At 38.3% G+C, this 21,338-nt stretch overlaps 1 protein-coding gene across 2 annotated transcripts; it reads right to left on the reverse strand.

Moving 5' to 3' along the window:
- Nucleotides 1–452: 452 nt before the first annotated feature.
- LOC140839423 (protein LSD1-like) lies at nt 453–4,643 on the reverse strand. Of its 2 annotated transcripts, none has more exons than XM_073206109.1 (6): nt 4,190–4,643; nt 2,554–2,664; nt 1,458–1,567; nt 1,176–1,256; nt 982–1,053; nt 453–912 (listed from the first exon to the last, which is right to left on the reverse strand). In XM_073206109.1, exons 1-6 carry the CDS (start codon nt 4,299–4,301, stop codon nt 889–891), a joined length of 510 nt encoding a protein of 169 aa, XP_073062210.1. In that variant the 5' UTR covers nt 4,302–4,643; the 3' UTR covers nt 453–888. The 2 variants fall into 2 exon arrangements, with proteins under 2 accessions (XP_073062210.1, XP_073062209.1); XM_073206108.1 differs by having other exon boundaries at nt 453–893; nt 4,190–4,642.
- Nucleotides 4,644–21,338: the final 16,695 nt, after the last annotated feature.

Here is a 21,338-nt window from a genome sequence, read left to right on the forward strand (position 1 = left end):
CAAAAAATGGGTCTCATGTGAGACCGTCTCACGGATCCTAATCTGTGAGACGGGTCTCTACCGATATTCACAATAAGAAGTAATACTCTTAGCATAAATATTTGACCTAAATAAGAGATCCGTCTCACTCTCACAAATACAACCCGTTAGACCGTTTCATACAAGTTTTTATCTTGTTTCAAATAATTATATGAATGTTTGTTCATTTCTTGATTTAATGACATACCAGTCATTTTATATAACATCAAATCATTGAATCAATTCACTGTGTAACATATAATTTTATTAGAATAAATAAATAATCTTATTTTTATTTCTCACAAAAAAGAATAATTTATAATTGATTTTAATTTATAATTAGTCAGTTACTACTTATAAAAAAAAAATAACGAGTTAGTCCATTTAAAAAATAACAAGGTTGCTACCCCCAGCTGCAGATATACTTCCCAGTACAAATCAAAGATCATTGGTAGCATAAGAGCTAAAGATGATGATGATGATGATATTACAAGAAACTGTTATCTTCATCTTCGTTATCACACTTCGCACAGCAAGTTCAGCCTAACAAATCTAGACATTTCGACAACGACGATCTTAGTTTTCCCTCCTCCGCACTTAAAACAATTTCCTTACAAATGATGAAGAAGGTAGAGCTTTCATCACATTATATTTATACATATATTCAATATACATGATCACACACACACTTCTGTTTTCGATAACAAAGCAGCAACATCACTAAGATATATTCCCGCCAAATATACATACCTCATATACCCAAAAAGCAAAATGGTGAATGCATTTCTTGGCTTGGTGATGGTTGCAGTGATCCAACAAAGTATCTATCCGGATCACTTTTTATCCGTAGTGACCCCAACAACAACGTTGCTAACCTGAAATTTGAGATATTGTCTAAAACTCGGTCATATAGAAAGGGAGTATGAGCGATTATGAGACATATGTCACAAACAGCAGATCTACCAGTTTCCCACTCTTGTCAACGGACATGGGATTTTCCACAACCACCGTTTGGTTCTGAGAATTGGATAATGCCTGTGTAAAAAAAATAGAACATGACAACAATAAAACATTCAGAAAGAAGATTTTCCAGTGAATGGTATTTTTAATCCACATATGCAGCTCTGACTTAGTAGCTAAAAAGATCAGGAACTTACGGCTGAACTTGAAGGTGGAGATGCCGAAGGGGGAGTTCCGTTTGGCCTATGCATGGGAATAGGCACCCTAACATTTCTCATCTGCAACACAAAACAAATATATAGTACAAGCACAGAAGAGGAACAACGTTCGTCTCTTTCTTATAACCTCAAAATGAAATTTTAAATACTACATGGGAATTGAGCATTTGTTGAATTTAGTTAAGAAGGAGAAAACTGACAGTGATCTTAACTGTGCTTCGAAATCTAAAAAATAAATGAGAAATATATTGGGATGCTTACATTGACGTGAGTGACGAATTGACATACAGCACATTTGACAGAAGGAGCCCCATATGGGTACATAAGTGTTGTCCGGCAATTTCCACAGTTCACATGAGCGACATTAGATGCTAAAAAAGAACCAAACTCCAAAATAAACACGAAGGAAATTCGGAATAGACTTGACATTAAGATGCTTGACAGGCAATGGAGAAAATAAGCTATCGTTGTTGCTTCCGCATATCTTTTGGATTTACATGGTGTGTTCGACAGTATCTTATCATTATGAGGGTTTTGACTGATATAATCAGGCTGTAAGAATGAAAATAGCAATCACCAGCCATAAATAATGAAAGTAAATATTAAGTAATAATTCTTCCCTCTACGCAATCAAGCGTACATTGTTTTTATGCTATCAATTACACAATCAAGCATACAATAATTCTAATGCAGATTTGGAAGCATAAAAACACATCTATCAGCCTATTATCCTGTAATTGTTAATGGATTGGCCATAAAATGTGGCTTGGGCAAAAGAAACACAAATCTCTTCACTCTTGGAGGAGAAGCAACAACCAAGAAGGCTTTATCCGGGCATCAAATATCAACTTTTGGAGTGTTCCTTACAGTATATAATTCATTTAACATTTTACCGATTATTTGCCTTATATGTTCCTTTCTGAACTAACAACCATTACAAGAGAAAATTTTTATTCAATCTATCCACCAAAAATATATTAGTAGTACGCTCAAGGCTCAACTAAATTATCATGATATAACTTTTGTCTTGAAACATGAATATCTCTTTCAATGGGGAGAAGTAAATAAATCACATATTGAATTAACGAAACAATTTTAACAAGTAGAGAGATAAAGCGGCAGGGAATGCATAATCCAATCTTTCCACTAGTATAACTTGATAGAAAATCATTGCATGTGCCATGCACATTTCATTGCACCAATAACAAAAATACAGCTAAATTTTTCATGGATAAGCAAAGATACCAAGATCTGACATTTATGATATTTATATACAAGAAAAAATACTCTAGATAGAAGACATGATCCCTTAACAGTGGTCACTAAAACAGTATCTACAATAAACAATGATTATCACCTGGTGCCAGGTTCACCGTGTGACAACAGGAGCATCTCACACTTGTAGCTCCACGAGTATACATCAACAAGGTACGGCAACCCCCACATATCAGTTGGGCCATTTCCATTCCTGAGGAGAGACGCTGTTAAATTGCATAAAAATCATGAAATTGAAGCCTAAAACTAGGAAATATTAGAGAATTGCTCTGCCCTAAGCTACGTTTTCGACAAAGCGGTCTCATAGATGTGAGCTACATGCACATATAGACATCTGAGAGCATGATTCAGAAATGACCTCATTCTTTGTTCTAGTACATAAATATTGACAAACATAAAGATCAATCTAGAATATTAACACACATGTACAGCTCACAGCATAAAAAGAAAGGTTTTACTGGTGCTTAGTTAGGCTTTACACTTTATTCAACTAATGATTTTTAATAGAGTTGTGTAATTCTTAGGAATATAATTCTTTGATATTGTTTGGTTAAATTTTTTTTAAAGTTGACGAGATATATTATGTGAAAGTATGAAAGAGTATAATGACTTGTGGGAAATAGTAGAAAGTATAAAGATTATTGAGTAACTATTAAGGTCTTAACAGTTGATTTAACAAGTAAAATAATGAATGAAGTGAAAATTAGGGAAAAAATCAAAAGACCTCTGACAGTTGGGTTCTCGAGTTGTATCAAGAACCCAACAAAGCAATTCCTTGATTCTAAAACTCAAACCCAAAAATAAAAATGCATATTCCATTACTAAATTCAAAGTGGTCCATGTATAACACTGAAAGAAGCAATCGTCATGATGCAAAAGAAAATTCCAATCAACCAAGATAAAACAATCAGATGATGCCCCTCAATTAATTATAAACAAGATGATTGTTGATTGTTAAGGCCGTTATGGATGAGAAATAACATATACACATGCTTGCCTTCCTTCTCTTAAACCTGTGAATAATGATATCATGTGAGTATAGTATTCAAAAAGCTCTAAACTGACAGAAGAGTGCTCATCTTGAAAGAGGAGTGGACCCTAATTAAAGATGAGGGGTTGAATCAATTGATTCGGGTAGGGGAAAACTTGAATTTCATGAAAAATCAGGCGTAAAAGCTTCAATTTTATTTTATTTTCCTCAAAAGGCGACAGCCTAAAGAAAAGATGAATTTACTCGAATCAAGATTCAAACTTTGGAGCTTGATGCATAATAGATAACTACAGATATATATTCAAACAGCAGCACTTTTATCATAAAAATGCAGTTGCAAGAAGAACAAATTCTTCTAATAATTCGTGTGCCATACATTTTCGGAAATATGAATATACATCCACGTGAGCTACATCAAACTCCCCCAAGACTTGGTAAAACAAAATACAGCAATATTTTGCCTGTTGAAACATTTTTGGACCATAAGAGGAGAAGCATTGCAACATAACGATATTTCTTTCTAAAAGATTCACCCTATCGAGCGATGGAATTAACTAGAAAGAACAAAATCATATCATAAACATCACTAACAGCACAAAGTCAAAAAAAAAAACAGCACTATTTTTTTTCCTCGCAGAAGCACATGGAGAAATAACAGGAAACTTATCTGTTCCCATCCAAATTTCGGCTGAAGGGTACAAATTATCGTGCAAACTTTAAAATTTACCTGGAGGGGGCACATTAGTGATGGCATTACACACAGCGCAGCACACATTGGTTGCCCCGCTCGGGTACATCAGCAGACTCCTACACCCGCTGCATACAATCTGGCTCTGCATTCCTCCGCTCGCGCTAAAATCTCTCAAAAAATAACACAGCCAAATTCACTACCCACAGGCCAAATCAAACCTTCAAAACCCAAAAGTAAAAAAATATAAAAAAAAATCAATATGCTCAATCTATAGCAAGAAACAAGACAGATCTGATCAAAAAAACAACCAACGGTGGATGTATTCAGTGTTCATGGGGCAACAGAGGGATGATTGAGGATAGGGTACTTGGTAGGAATCGGAAATGGAATCGGAATTTTCTATCAGTTGTCACATCGGAGAGGGAAGCGAATGCCGTGTATTGGCAGTTTCTTGGCCACTTTATCCACTACGGTGGATGCCCCTTTCACTTTTTACTGCATACCATTTAACTTAAGGAACAGAGCATTATTTTTTTAAATCTCTCTTTGAAAATGCATGCATGTTTTTTTAACAGTCTTTTTGAATACTTTAGACAACTTTGGTGGTACATATTTAAAATTAAAGATCGAATTCGAGATTCAACAGTAATGATCACTTTTTTTGTATTAAAAAAAAGATATATTTATAATCTATTTGTTTTTTTTAACAGTTTTTTTGAATTATTTGGACAACTTTAGTGGTACATATTTGGAACTAGAGATCGAATTCGAGATTCAATAGTAACAATCTTTTTTTCCGTATTAAAAAAAAGATATATTTATAATTTATTTTTAAAAAAATAGAATTGAATTCATGTTTAGTCATTACTTTTATTAGTGATTTCACGGTATTTATTTATTTTGATGATACATAAGATATAAAATAGTGCATTAGTTAAAAGATAATATATTAGTAGAATTATTTTTGTGTAATTATAAAAATTTAATTAAAAACATGTATTGTGGTGAGGAATAGAATAAAATATATTTATTTATGAAAAATATATATTAAAAATATGATATGTGTTTTGTTAATTTAAGGCATAGAGTTTTCTTTAGAAAGAGAATAAAAAAAATTGCCATTTTTTCTTACAATATAGAAATATAATAATCTCCAATTATTGGAACTGGACGACAAAATAACGTGCTATATTGTGAAATTATTAGGTTTTTTTAGTTATAAATACTTTAGAGCTTGTAATAAAAATAATAAATTATGGAAGGACACAATCTAGATAATAATTGAATTTAGGTGTATTTTCCCACTCCTTAGACTAAAGGAAACTTCGTGCGAAATAAAATGTATAGAGACAGGGATATCAAATTGAAGGATATTGAATCCCCTCCGAGTCCATCCAAACACGTCTTAATATTAAAAACATAAAAAAAAAAAAAAAATTGAGTCTCGGTGGACATCAAACGGAATCCAAAGTCTCAACCAACTGGAACACATGGTTCCGATCAAAATAAAGCCTACAATATCTACCAAATTCTTGTATTTTCAAGTCGAAGATGAGCACAAATTCACCGTCCCAAATCCTATACAACACAATCTTATGATGAAAATGAAGCAAGACAATGGAATCTTCTTCCTTTTCTCCTCTAACAATACTAAAAAAATTAACTTTTGCATCATTCATCTCTCGAAAAACAGTTGAAATAGGACTCAGATCAACGCGAAATGTCTGAGCCTAACAAGAATTATCCTCTGAAAACTCCAATACCAAGACATATTTTGTCTTAACTTGTAAATACAAAGAAACACAATGAATGTGTCCATTGGATTCAAGTACGAAGTTCTTGTTACTTTCCCCCGTTTTCCTTCGGGGAAACCTGATTGTTGGAAGAACTGCTACAGATCCCTTTTCAAGATCCAAGAAACGAGATCTTGCGCGAGGCTTGATCCAGTAAATCCCATTGTTCAAGTATATCCCATTGCAGAATTGAGTGTTGGATAAATCTGAAAATCGGGGGCCCAAGCTGGACCATGCATGATCTTTGGAATCATAAACTTCGATGATGTGTTCCAAAAGTGAATCTTCCTTACCTTCCACACAAACAACCTTATAATTTGCTGATTTTACACAATCGAAAGCTAAACATAGTACTGGAATAAGTTCTTTCTTCTTGTTCTCGAAAACCAATTTTCTAATATTTTTACTTGTGGGATTGCAGACGTAGTACTTCTTCCATCCGAAGGGAGAATTTCTGCAATCCAGCAATAACAACCCATTACAAGATTGCAATATCCTGGGATAGGAAAACCTGATACGGAAGTGGCGGAAGGTTTTATACATGTGATTGAAGTAAAAAAAAAACTGGTAAGTTCGCCCTTATAAGGATGAACGAAGGCCGCTTATTGGCAAGGAAGCAGAGGGTGTGGAGATAAGAGAACCGCTCGTCGAAGATGAGAGATCTCCAGTGTTTTCTCACCAATTGGAATCTCATCAAGGGTCTTGCTGGGAGGAACAGGAAAATTAATGTCAGTAAATCGTTGATCCTATTGATTATCTCCGTCGAATCAGACGACGACGAGAGCCTTTTGGCATCCATGAACCTAAAGTAGTTGAAATGTGTGTTTTATATATAATGGTAAAGAGACCAATCTTTTCTGAATGAAACGGGCCAAATTGAAAGTATGACCAAATTTTTTTTTAAAATGTAAAATTATAGTTCTTTTACAATTTAGTGCCTTTAGAAATAGCCAAACTTGAGTTTTTTTTTATTTAAAAAAAAAAAAATTGTACTATTTGTTGAGGAATTTATATCTAATTTTTTAAAACATAAGAATTTTATTAAAAAAGATATATTTTTTTGGATTTGTACTATAAGATGTTATTCTGCAATTATTATTTTTTAGGATTTTGATGGATTTGATTTAATTAATCTGCACAAAACTTAAGGAATTTCACAAATTAAATTTGTATAACTTAATTTTAATTTTTAGTTTATTTTTCAAATTTTACAAAAAAAAAATTAAATTTGTATTGCTTAAAGTAAATTTTTAGTCTAATTTCCAAATTTTACAACGGGTTTCCAAATATTAATATATACGTAGGTACTTCGTTTAATACTTTGAAAAATTTAATTCATAGTCAATTAAAACTATTTGTATATTTTAAAATATATAAATTATTTTTCTAAAAGCTTATTTTATCAAAATTTAGTGACTTTATTTCAAACTAATTGAAATTTTCATCAAATACAAAAGTAAATTTCAAATCCATAGATTTAGAAAATCCAAATCCAAAGTGTTATTTTCAAAAGTGTTGAGAGAGAGGTTTTCTCATGATTTAATATGTATGATTCACACACCAAAACCTGCTTCCTAAGTATAAATCTCAAATGGAAAGGCTTATGGAGAACCTGACATTGTCAACGGATGAGGATGAGGAAAACTCCACTCACCGAAATAGCTCTGATCTATAATTTTGTTTGATTGGACGATTCCTTACAGATCGATCCATCAACTTTAATGCCATGAAGGCCAGCATATGGAGACCAGGTAAGGGTATATGCATAAAAGAATTACAAGGCAACTTGTACCAATTCCAATTTTGCGTGTCTTGGATGGTGGTCCCTGTCTTTTGATAACCATCTTCTTGTTCTGCACAAAGTGGAATCGAGAGGAATACCATCTCTAGGTCCCCCTTCACAGTGTTGATTTCTGGGTTCAAGTGTATGATTTACCGATAGGATTCATGTCGGAACATATTGGCAAATTACTAGGAAACTTTATTGGAAAGTTTGTTACATATGATATCAATAACAATTCTTTTTATGCGAATTCGGGTTACAGTTGATGTAAGCAAGCCACTTGAGCGTTTAAAAAAAAAATCAGAAAGTAAGGAGAAGACCGGACGATTCTCAATTTCAAGTATGAACGATTGACACAGTTCTGCTTCATCCGTGGCTTGCTTGGGCATACCGATAGGATTTTGTGACAAGCTCTTTGCTATTCCTGAAGATGATATTAAAAAAGAATGGAGAATATGGCTTCGTTCACCAATAAGAGAAAATACAAATACTGAAGGTAGTCGATGGCTCCGTGATGATGATTCCATTGTTATGCATGCTAATACTGATGAAGGAACAGGTCAAGGTTGTTGGTAATTAAAATGAGAAAGAAGAGAAAACTGAAATAAGTTGCTGCAACTTGAAGAGAAATCAGAAAACAATTTTCAACGTGAAGCATTACAATTTAAATAACAAACCACTAACAAACTAATCCTAAAAAAAAGCCATGAAAAATTGAATATGAACAGCACACCCCAACCAACTCCTAAGAATGAGGAACAACCTGACTCAATCAAACTTAGACTTGTTTAGCGGTTCTAAGCATTATTCCAACACTCCTCCTTGCTTTAGGAGCTGCGAATACCAATTTTATGCCTTAAAAACTCAAACTTGCTGACTGGAAGTGGCTTTGTAAGCAAATCTGCCAACTGATCTTCAGATTTGCAGTATACTAAAGTCACAAGTTCTTTTTTCTGCACTTCTCTTAGAAAAAACAACTTGACATTGAAATGTTTAGTTTTCCCATGAAACATAGGGTTATGGGAAATGGCAATGGCAACTTGGTTCTCAACAAAAATCTCAGTTCTTTCTTTCTGCTCCAGATTGAGATCCATTAAAGTCTTCCTCAGCCACAAAACTTGATTGATAGTAGCTGTTGCAGCAAAAAATTATGCTTCAGCAGTGGATTGAGCTACGATTTCTTGCTTTTTCGAACTCAATGAGAAAATACTAGATCCAAGAGTAAAACAGTAGACTGAGGTACTCCTCATATCATCAATGGAACCTCCCCAGTCACTATCAGAGAATCCAACCAGATTGAACTCCTTACTTCTTGTAAATTTCACATCGAAATCACTTGTACCTTTGACATACCGAATCACTCTTTTGGCAGCCCTGAAATGTAATTCACTTGCACAATGCATAAACCTAGATAAGATACTTACAACATTTAAAATATCAAGACGTGTTGTTGTAAGATACATCAAGCAACCAATCAAACTTCTGAATTATCCTCCATCAACTTTATCAGCTCCATCTTTCTTATACAGCTTCTCCTTTTGATTCATAGAAGTGCTTGCTTCCTTGCATTCTTCAAGCTTAAACTTCTATAAAATCTCATTGGAATACTTCTTCTGACAGATGAAGACTTCATGCTCAGCCTGCTTAATTTCCATTCCAAGGAAGAAGGTCATCAACCTAAGATCTATCATAAAAAAACCTTCATCATTTCTTGTTTGAAGTCCTCAACCAGCTGTGCATTATTTCCTGTCAGCAAAAGATCATCGACATAAAGAGAGACTATCAAAACATCATTACTTTGATGTTTTACATAAAGAGTGGCCTCAGACAGGCTTTTTTTAAAACCTAAGCTCAGAAAATGTTCATCTATCTTGCTGTACCAAGCTCTTGGGGCTTGTTTCAACCCATAAAGAGCTTTTTGAGGAGACATACCTTGTCCTCCTTTCCCTTTTTCTCAAAGCCTTCAGGCTGCTCAACATATATTTATTCCTGTAAAATGCCATTTAAAAATGCTGATTTCACATCAAGCTGATACACTCTCCAATTCATTTGAGTAGCTATAGCAAGCAAAAGCCTTATTGTGTCCAAACGAGCAACTAGTGTGAAGGTGTCTGAGTAATCCACACCAAAAACTTGAGCATAGCCTTTCACCACAAGTCTTGCTTTATGCTCATTGATTGAGCCATCTGCATTAAGCTTGGTTCTGTACAGCCACTTAACTCCAATCACTTTCCTATTTTGGGGTTGATCAACCAACTCCCATGTTTTGTTTTTCTCAATCATGGACAACTCCTTCTTCATTGCAGCCATACAATTTTTGTCTTTCATTGCTGATTCAAAATCCGCAGGTTCACACACGGCTATATTGCACCTTTCATAAATGTCAGTGAGTAATCTAGTACCTCTTACAGGAGCATCATCCATCATCTCATTCTGCCAATTTTCATCAGTGATTGAAATAGAAACTTAAGATGCAGATTTGCTACAGTTGGCCATTTTTCTTTGCCTCATCTCAGTTCTACTCTTTCATCTTCCACGAAATGAACATCTCTGCTTATAAAAATTTTCTCAGTTTGCGGTTAGATAAATTTTAAAAGCTTTCGCAACAGTGCTATAACCGATAAAGATGCCTGTAAGTGCTCTTTTGTCTAACTTGTCTATCTTGATTTGTGGAACATGAGTGAAGCACAAACAACCAAATACTTTGAGAAAACTTAGAGATGGTTTATGATCATACCAAGCCTCATAAGTTGTCTGATCCTTGACAGCTTTTGTTGACAGTCTATTCTACAAGAAAACGGCAGTGTGAGCTGCCTCTGCTCAAAAATGTTTGGGTAGATTCTTTTCATGCAACATACATCTAGTCATTTCTAAGATGTATTTGTTTCTCCTTTTACTAACTCCATTTTGTTGCGGAGTATAGGGGCTGTTGATAAGTGCAAGTTTTGCACTTAATTTATATTAGAATCCATTTTGAATTATGCTTGTTTCGAACAGAATTATGCGTTTTTTTGGTTTGTGTTTGTTGTCATTTCAGGAATGGTGAAAATAGCGATCACGAAGCCAAGTGAACCAAGAGAAAAATGAATTGCCATGAATACTCGGACAGAACATCGCGCGCGCCCGCGCGAGTTCACGCGCAGCCGCGCGCAATGAGATGCATGATGATCGACAGTGGTACGCGCGCCATCGCGCCAACTCTTGCGCACTCGCGCGCACCGATACAAGCGAATGACCAGTGGTGCGCGTGCCACAGCGCCAAAACACGCGCTATCGCGCGCATAAAGATGCAGCAGAAAACCTGAGAGCAGCGCGCGCCAGAGCCAGATCTCGCGCACCCGCGCGCACAGACCCGAGACAGACGCGCCACAGCGCCAATTCTCGCGCACCCGCGCGAGCTAGCACTCGGCAGATGAGCAACACCATGCGCGCCATCGCGCCACTTCATGCGCCACCGCGCGCGCGCCGCGTCCAGAAAAGTATAAAATGCGCGAATCGTCTAGGTCAAAGAGGAGAGCAGCCGTCACCATTGAAACACACGAAATTACACCTTCTTGGGAAGAAAAAGAGGTGAGAAACGGAGCGCATACACGGGACAGAGATTCAGAGTGCGAAGAATAATCGCAAACACGAAGAGCGACGGATCTGGGGACAGAGACGACACTTCGGATTTGTTATCTTTCCTTTTGTTTCTTCGTTTTAGTGCGTAGCGATGTCTAGAGTCATAAACATGTCTTGTTTTCTCTTGGATTTCGTGATGAACTAATCTCCTATTCTAGAGAATGACGTAGCTTTGTGGACACGATAATTTGACGTGGTTATTTTATTTGATTGAATTCCATTTTATGTTTACTTGTGTTCTCTGTATTTAATGCACTGCAATTTACTGGCCATAAATTGTTTGTTATTTGATTAATTCTACAACTCGGGAGAGAAACTAGGATTATAGATCATTAGAACACATCGTTAAATGTTTATAGCGTTCGGAAGGCGTATAACTTTAGCGAGGCTTAGTAAGAACATTGTTTGCATTTATCCTTTAAACTTAGATTTTTATTAGGAATAATAAAAGTGAAGTTTAATCGGTACACTTTATTCGTCACTTGGGAAAGGGGAATAAAACAATTAAGTGTTCTTGGCCATTAAACGATTGGAATTCAGGAATAATAATTCAACTGTGAATAATTGTCGTGGAAACTTTGCGAAATCATTTCTCTAGATATTTTATCTCATTGGTACTTCTCAATTCGGTGATTTAATTGAGTCATTGTTTTCTAGCTATTCAATTAAACAAACTAATTTGATTATTGATTTTTCTAAATAAAGTTTTGGCTATTTGAATTACAAGAATTGATATACATTTTTATACACACTCCTCGTGGGAACGATATCTGTACTCTAACCAGTACTAAAACTTGGCACCGTATACTTGCGGTAGTGAAAACACGCAACAAGTTTTTGGCGCCGTTGCCGGGGAGTGTCAAATTTGAATTTATATCAGTATTGTTACCAATTAGTCTAGATTTTAATTTAGAGCTTTTATTTTTATTTCATATTGATTTAGTTTTTCATTTTTTTTCTGCTTGACAGTGTATGCTAAGATCGCAAAGCCCTGACTTGCTTATTTTTGATCCGGAAATCGAAAGAACTGCAAGAAGATTAAGAAAAGCAAGAAGAGAAGAGATCCAAGCAATGGCTGAGAACAGAGAAAATGACAGACACATCCCGCCAGAGGCTATTCCTATCAGAGATCACTTCCGACCAGTGATCAACAATCACTACTCTGGTATTGCAAGAGGGACGATCAACGCAAATAATTTTGAATTGAAGCCAGCCCTAATTAATATGGTTCAGCAAAACCAGTTTGCTGGGACTGCCACTTCTGATCCTCATGTTCACTTGAGGACATTCTTGGAGATAACTGATACGGTAAAGATTAATAATGTTCCTGATGATATTATTAGACTGCGTTTGTTTCCGTTTTCTCTCAGGGATCAAGCTAGGGGATGGCTCCAATCGCTTCCCTTGGGAAGTATCACAACATGGCAGGAGCTGGCGACGAAATTTCTAGCAAAGTACTTTCCCCCTGCAAAGTCTGCGCAGTTGAAGATTGAGATTAGCACGTTCAGGCAGACTGATTTTGAACAATTGTATGAGGCATGGGAAAGATACAAGGAGTTGTTGAGAAAGTGCCCAAACCATGGTTTCGAAGACTGGGTGCAGATTGAATTATTCTACAACGGTCTAAATGGGCAAACAAGAGGAACAGTGGATGCTGCAGCTGGTGGCACGATCTTTGCCAAATCCCCTGAGCAAGCTTATGACTTGCTCGAACAGATGACGATAAACAGCTACCAGTGGCCGTCGGAAAGGGCAGGAGTAAAAAGGACAGCTGGAGTTTATGCGGTGGATCCCATTACGTCACTCACTGCACAGGTATCAGCACTGACCACTCAACTCGCTGCTATGAACAAAGTGAGCATATCAGAAAATGAGAGTCCATCGACTGTTGCTGAAGAACTATCTACCCCTGAAGAAGTACAGTATATCAACAACAGAAATCAGGGTGGATATGGCGGATATAGAGGTAACCCTCCCCCTAACACTTATCATCCTGGATTAAGAAATCACGAAAACTTTTCTTACGCAAACAATAAAAATGTGTTGAATCCTCCACCGGGGTTCAATACATCAAAGGGGGAGGGAAAGCCTTCATTGGAAGATTTGGTAGGAGCATTTGTTACTGAGTCTGGAAAAAGGATGGCGAGAACCGAGTCTCGTCTGGACAACATGGAGACTCATATGGGAAATATGGGGGCCACAATGAAATCTCTGGAGACACAAATCGGACAGTTGGCCAACGCCTTGAGAGATCAGAACATGGGTCAATTTCCTAGTAACACGGAGGTTAACCCAAAAGAACAGTGCAAGGCAGTCACTTTGAGGAGTGGGAAGGAATTAGAGGTACAGAATCCCAAAGAGAGAGTGGACAGTGGGAAGACAGTTGAAGAAGGTGAAATGGAGAAATCCACGGCTGAAATCAAAGTTGAACCACCTCCAGTGTATAAGCCGACTCTACCCTACCCTCAGAGATTCAAGAAGAAGAGCTTGGATGATCAGTTTGCAAAGTTCTTGGAAATTTTCAAGAAGATACACATCAACATACCATTTGCTGATGCTTTGGAGCAAATGCCGAACTATGCCAAGTTTATTAAAGATGTGATGTCTAAAAAGAGGAAGTTGCAAGAGTTTGAGACAGTGAAGCTTACGGAGGAGTGTAGTGCCATCTTGCAAAAGAAATTACAACAAAAATTGAAAGATCCAGGGAGTTTTACTATTCCTTGTTTTATTGGTGGTTCTCATTGTAGTAAAGCTTTATGTGATTTAGGAGCAAGTATTAATTTGATGCCCTTTTCTATTTTCAGGAAATTGGAGCTTGGAGAAGTTAAACCAACTACTATCACCCTACAGCTTGCAGACAGAAGTCTCACATATCCACGTGGGGTCGTCGAGGATGTACTGGTAAAAGTAGATAAATTTATTTTTCCTGCTGACTTTGTGATTTTAGATATGGAAGAGGATCATGATGCTCCATTGATCTTTGGGAGACCATTCTTGGCGACTGGAAGGGCATTGATCGATGTTCATAAGGGTGAACTCACCTTGCGAGTTGGTGGTGAAGAAGTTATTTTTAACATCTATCACGCCATGAAGGGATACAATGAGGTAAGCACTTGTAAAAGCATTAATGTTATAAACTCATGTATGTCTCTTGATTGTGCATGAATGAGAGATCCCTTGGAGAGCTGTCTGATAGGTGCGGCAGGAACTGTCGATGAAGATAATTGGGAAGTGAAAGAGCAATTAGTGGCTCTTGATGCGCTGCCAAAAGAAAAGAGAAAAGATGCACCGCATGATGAGCTGAATGTGAATGAGAAACTAGAGGTAAAACCACCTTCCCCTGATTTGAAGGAGTTGCCAAGCCACCTGTGCTATGCATTTTTAGGTGAGAAGTCGACGTATCCGGTAATTATCTCTTCCTCCCTTTCATGTGATGAAAAAGATAAATTACTGAGAGTGCTGCGAAAGTATAAAACTGCTTTAGGATGGTCGATTTCTGATATTAGGGGAATTAGCCCCACTATATGCATGCATAAAATTTTGATGGAGGAGACGTATACCCCTTATGTGGATCACCAGAGGAGGTTGAACCCAGCAATGAAAGAGGTTGTGAAGAATGAGGTACTGAAATTGTTAAATGCTGGTGTAATTTATGCTATTTCTGACAGTAGCTGGGTATCTCCTGTGCAAGTTGTACCAAAAAAGGGTGGGATGACAGTGGTCAAAAATGAAAACGATGAGTTAATATCTACTCGTACTGTAACTGGTTGGCGAGTATGTATTGATTATAGAAAGTTGAACAATGCCACACGAAAAGATCATTTTCCATTGCCTTTTATTGATCAGATGCTTGATAGACTTGCAGGTTATTGTCACTACTGTTTCTTAGATGGATATTCAGGTTATAATCAAATTGCCATAGCACCAGAAGATCAGGAGAAGACAACATTCACATGCCCCTATGGCACGTTTGCCTTTAGAAGGATGCCTTTTGGACTATGTAATGCACCTGCTACTTTTCAGAGGTGTATGATGGCCATTTTTGCAGACATGGTGGAGGACATTATGGAAGTCTTCATGGATGACTTCTCGGTATTTGGCTCTTCTTTTGATCACTGTTTACATAACCTATCCCTTGTTTTGCAGAGATGCCAAGAAAAGAACCTAGTTCTTAACTGGGAGAAGTGTCACTTTATGGTCCAAGAGGGCATTGTTCTTGGACATAAAGTATCTTCCAAGGGATTAGAGGTTGACAGAGCCAAGGTGGTTGCAATTGAAAAACTCCCTCCGCCAAAGAACATCAAGGGAATAAGGAGCTTCTTAGGGCATGCCGGGTTTTATCGTAGATTTATCTAAGATTTTTCTAAGATTACTAAACCTCTGTGTAATTTGCTTGAAAAAGAATCCACCTTTATTTTTGATGATGATTGTCTGCAGGCATTTGAGAAGATCAAGAAAGCATTGGTTACTGCACCAATTATGATAGTGCCGGACTGGGGGCAGCCCTTTGAGCTGATGTGCGATGCAAGTGACTATGCCGTGGGTGCTGTTTTAGGCCAACGACGGGAAAAGATGTTTAGATCAATCTACTATGCAAGTCGAACCATGGATGCTGCACAACAGAATTACACAACTACTGAAAAGGAGATGCTTGCTGTAATATTCGCATTTGACAAGTTCAGACCCTACTTGGTTGGTACAAAGGTAATTGTTTTCACTGACCATGCAGCTATTCGATACCTTTTTGCCAAGAAGGATGCCAAACCACGCTTGATAAGGTGGATCTTGTTGCTCCAAGAGTTTGATTTTGAAGTGAAGGATAGGAAAGGGTGTGAAAATCAAGTGGCTGACCACTTGTCAAGACTTGAGCTAGAAGTAAAGGAAGAAGAGGGAGCTATACAAGAGACATTTCCAGATGAGCAGCTTTTTGAGGTAAACTCTGTACTCCCGTGGTTTGCTGATATTGCTAATTTTTTGTCTTGCGGCACTCTTCCCCCAGATTTGAGCTATCATCAGAAGAAGAAGTTTGTCCATGATATAAAGTTCTTCTATTGGGACGATCCGTTCGTGTATAAGAGGTGTGCTGACCAAGTGATTAGGAGGTGCGTGGAAGGTCTTGAAGCACAACAAATTTTGGAGAAGTGTCATTCTTCACCATATGGTGGACATTTCGGAGCATCACGAACAGCAGCTAAGGTATTACAATCTGGTTTTTACTGTCCTAGTTTGTTTAAGGATAGTTATACCTTAGTGAAATCATGTGATAGATGCCAAAGGTTAGGAAACATCTCTAGGCGTCACGAATTACCACTGACAAATGTTTTGGAAGTGGAGCTTTTTGACGTTTGGGGCATAGATTTCATGGGACCTTTTCCCCCTTCCTCTGGCTATTCTTACATTCTGTTAGCTGTTGATTATGTGTCGAAATGGGTGGAAGCAATCGCCACCAGTACTAATGACTCTCATGTTGTAGCGAAATTCGTACAGAAAAACATTTTCACCAGGTTTGGAACACCGAGGGCCATCATAAGTGATGAAGGTACACATTTTTGCAATAGAATCTTCAACTCACTATTGGCCAAATACAATGTGAAGCACAAGGTGGCACTAGCATATCATCCACAGTCAAATGGACAAGCTGAAGTATCCAACCGGGAAATTAAGCAGATACTGGAAAAGACTGTCAACACAAACCGGAGGGATTGGGCATTGAAGTTGGATGATGCGCTATGGGCTTACAGAACTGCATTCAAGACGCCTATTGGGATGTCTCCCTACCGGCTAGTATTTGGAAAAGCATGCCACCTACCATTGGAGTTGGAGCATAGGGCATTTTGGGCCGTGAAGAAGTTGAATTTTGATCTGAAAGCGTCTGGCGAGGTTAGAAAATTGCAATTGAGCGAGATGGACGAATTCCGAAATGACGCCTATGAGAATGCCAAGATCTACAAAGAACAGACTAAGAAGTGGCATGACAAACTCATAATTCGAAGGGAGCTAAAACCAGGACAACAGGTACTGCTGTACAACTCTCGTCTGAAGTTGTTCCCTGGTAAGCTAAAGTCACGATGGTCAGGGCCATTTGTCTTGGAAACGGTGTCCCCCTATGGAGCCGTCGAGCTAAAGTGCAATGACGGACGAACTTTTAAAGTAAATGGACAGCGGGTTAAGCCTTATTATGGGACTGAAGCAAGAAATATCGACAGTTACAAGTTGATCTGATCAGAGAGAGTACAGTCGGGCTGACGACGTTAAACCAAGCGCTGTGTGGGAGGCAACCCGCATTTAATTATTTTCGCATTCGTTCTGCTTCATTATTCTATTTAACTTTGTTAGTTAATATTTTAATTTTCGTTAATTAAGTACTAATTTGAATCGTAAAAAAAAAAAAGAAAAAAAAAAAAAAAGAAAAAAGAGACAGAGGCAAGCGCGCCCATGCGCGACATCTCGCGCGGCAGCTCGCTCAGGACCACTCGGTTTTATAGAAGCTCGAGCGCCCCAGCGCCATGTTACGCGCGATCGCGCGCACAGCAAACTTCGATGAAGACAGTAGGTCACGCGCGATAGCGCGACTTCTTGAGCGACCGCGCGTACTCCTTTATCACCGAATTACAGAAGCAAGCGCGCCATTGCGTCATAACTCGCGCGATCGCGCGCCTCAATGATTGTTCCGAGACAGTGGCTGCCGCGCGGTAGCGCGACTTCTCGCGCGACCGCGCGCATCGCACATAATTTTTTTTATAAAAACCCTACCTATCCCGATTTTTTTCCCTAAAATTCTCCTCCACTCAGCAAAAACAGCCGCCTCCCTCCATCATTCTTCTCTCCAAAATCCTCTCCTCCACAAATCCAACACCCAACCTTGCAAAAATTTCTCCCAAACTACTACAATACACCACCTCCTTCTCTCACAAACAAACAACCCATCTCTCCCACAACCAACAACAGCCGCCGCCGCCCCCTCTCAGGCACGCCGCCGCCGTCGCCGCCTCCTGCCGCCAAGCGCCGGTGTTCTGTCCAGTCGTTTGCTTCAAGTAAGGGTACCGTTCCTTCCACAATATTATTGTTTGGGGATGAGTTTCAGAATTCTAGCTGTGTTGGTGGAATTTGTGTTCTCGATTTGTTGAGTATTATTGTTGATACCAAGTGATAATTATGGCTCCTCGTAAAAAATCAAAGGATGGGGCTTCCTCCTCTCGTTCCTACGATGCGAACAAATTTTGGAACGAGGAAGCCTCTCGGGTATATGAAAACACCGTGTCTCGATCTCTCATCCCTGAACGAGGGCTTGATATGACCCACTTGGATTGTGATATAATTACGGAAGTTGTGCGACGTGGATGGGTCGATATAGCACAATCTCCGTCAGACGCCATTATACCCGTAGTCCGTGAATTTTATGCAAATTTGAGAATCAGACATGAGGAGTACGGAGTATTGGTGCGTGGGCAACTTGTCTACTTTGATTCGGCCACCATTAATGCCATCTACAATCTGCCGGATTTTGATAATGACGGGTACACAGAGTTGATCACTGGAGATGTGGACTACGAGCGGATTATAACGACTTTATGCATCGAGGGTGCAGAGTGGAGACTGAATCAGGGCTCCCCGGTTACACTGAAGAGATCTGATCTACTTTGTGACCCACGCCACTGGGCATCATTTATTCTCTCACGGATTACGCCCTCCTCCCATCAGACTGAAATTACAAAAGACAAAGTGGCGTTGATTTACGCCATCATGACTGGGCGAACCGTTGATCTTGGGAAGCTCATTCACAGCTATATCATGCGTGCCGGCACGGGACTCATGACGGTCAGCCTCCCTTGTGCACACACTATCACCGCCTTATGCCTTTATGCCGGTGTGAGATGGGGAGACGATGAACAGATCTTGAAAGCCAAGAGCCCAATCATAGTATTTGAGGTCAATCGTTCACGCTTTGAATCCGATATAGAACGACAAGCGGAAAGAGCACAATACAACCAGAGGGCCAGAGCACGAAATCCGCCACCCCCATCACGCCCTCGATCAAGTTTGGGAGATCGCATGTTCCGATTGGAACAGGATATGCGCGTCGAACGCCGTGAGCAGGCTGCACATCGACACAGAACTGATGCTTTTATGACACATATGATGGATTTCACGTCGGTTTTCGCCCAGCGCTTTCCGCCGACTGGACCCGAGGATGCACCTTGGCCACCACCTCCAGCTTGGCCACCACAGTACGCTCCACAAGATGATGATGAGGGATCTGGAGATGATAATTCGAGCCCCGAGTTCTGACACTCGGGTGCGAGGTATGTGTTGTCATGTTCTTTAATTCCATACATTGAGGACAATGCATATTTTAAGTTTGGGGGGGTGCAATTTCTTAGTTAGTTTAATTGCTTGCTTATTTAGTTTAATTGCTTTGTTAGTTAATTTTTTATTTTTTGCATAGTAGTTAGTTTGATTTTTATTATTGCATTCTATATTTGTTAGGAAAAGTCATGGATAAGTAAAACTTGTAGCCGATGATGAAAACTGAATTGCAATCCTGATATTCATATGTCACAACTATTTTGCACTGTCGTGTTTGTTGATATTATCGTTGTTTAGAGACAAGTTGCATGCCTGTGATGCTAAATAGATGAGGAGGATCTGATTTTTGGTAATTCTTACATGACATTGGTTGACACTTTTGCAATCACAGAAATGAGCTAGGCAGTGTTTCACAATATCCTTGGGCCTGTGTTTCTTGTTTACTGTCAATTGTAGCCCTTTGAGCTTCAAGTTAATTGAGATGCTTAAATTTTCTTCGTGCACCTATTTCATATATCATTTCTATTGAAAATTGCATGTGATTGGTTTGTATGAGTTGACTAATGGATTGACGGAAGTCTAGAACTTGTTTAAACACTTTTCGAGGCGAAATACGGATAATATGTGACATAGGAATGATTTAGGCGATCTTTGGAAACCGTTTTGAGCCTTCGAGCCTACCAAATGAACATGATATGTCCTTAGTGCCCCATTTTGAGCCGACTAAAAATCAAGTGGTGTGTGTCAATGACACACAATTAGCCCCCACTTGTATCTATTCTACATCCCACAACAACTACCTAATGAAGCTTATACACTTACTGTCTTACCCAATTTTGAGAGAAATAAGTTCATGGGTGTTGGAATGATTCAAATGCTCCTTGAAGGGGAAAGAAAATGTTAAATGTGCTGAAAGGAGTTCAAAAGAAAAAAAAAAAAAAAATTTGGGAAATGAAGGACATGAATGAAAAGAAAACAATAAAGTGGGTGTTGGTTGAAAAGACAATGAAATGAGTGAAGTTGATGAAGTTCAAATATTTCTCTCAAATTTTGATTTCCATACTTTTATTGTAGCCGTGAGCCGTGGCCTAACGTTACAAGCCTACAAGACCTATTAACCTTGTCACATTTATCCAATATACTAGTGGAGAAAAGTTGTTCAAATCAAGCCTATGGATACCTGAAATTCATTGTCAATGAGTATAAACTTTAATCACTTGCTTGCAAGCATCTCATTTTGTGATTCCAGCTTTGGCATATTTGTGTTGATCATCTTTCGAGCCAAATAATCACCGAAAAAGTCCTATGTAATCTGTGAATGCAAATGTTTATGTTGATGATGTGTAAGTTGAACTGAACTGAGGATTTCTTGATTCTGTAAGGCGAATGGGCATTACAACTCTATTTGAGCATTCGATGGGGTAAACGAACATTGACATATCACACACACACGTGACTCTTGGGAAATCATGAATTACATTAAAATAGATAAGTCTGAGGCCAATATCACTTTTTGCGAATCCATGACTGTTGAGAGTTTCATTATTTAGTAATTGACTTCTTGTTTTTATTCTATTTTGCTCGGGACTAGCAAAAGTTCAAGTTTGGGGGGTTTGATAAGTGCAAGTTTTGCACTTAATTTATATTAGAATCCATTTTGAATTATGCTTGTTTCGAACAG

Source organism: Primulina eburnea, chromosome 8, assembly GCF_022965805.1.
Source record: "Primulina eburnea isolate SZY01 chromosome 8, ASM2296580v1, whole genome shotgun sequence".
Taxonomy (NCBI): domain Eukaryota; kingdom Viridiplantae; phylum Streptophyta; class Magnoliopsida; order Lamiales; family Gesneriaceae; genus Primulina; species Primulina eburnea.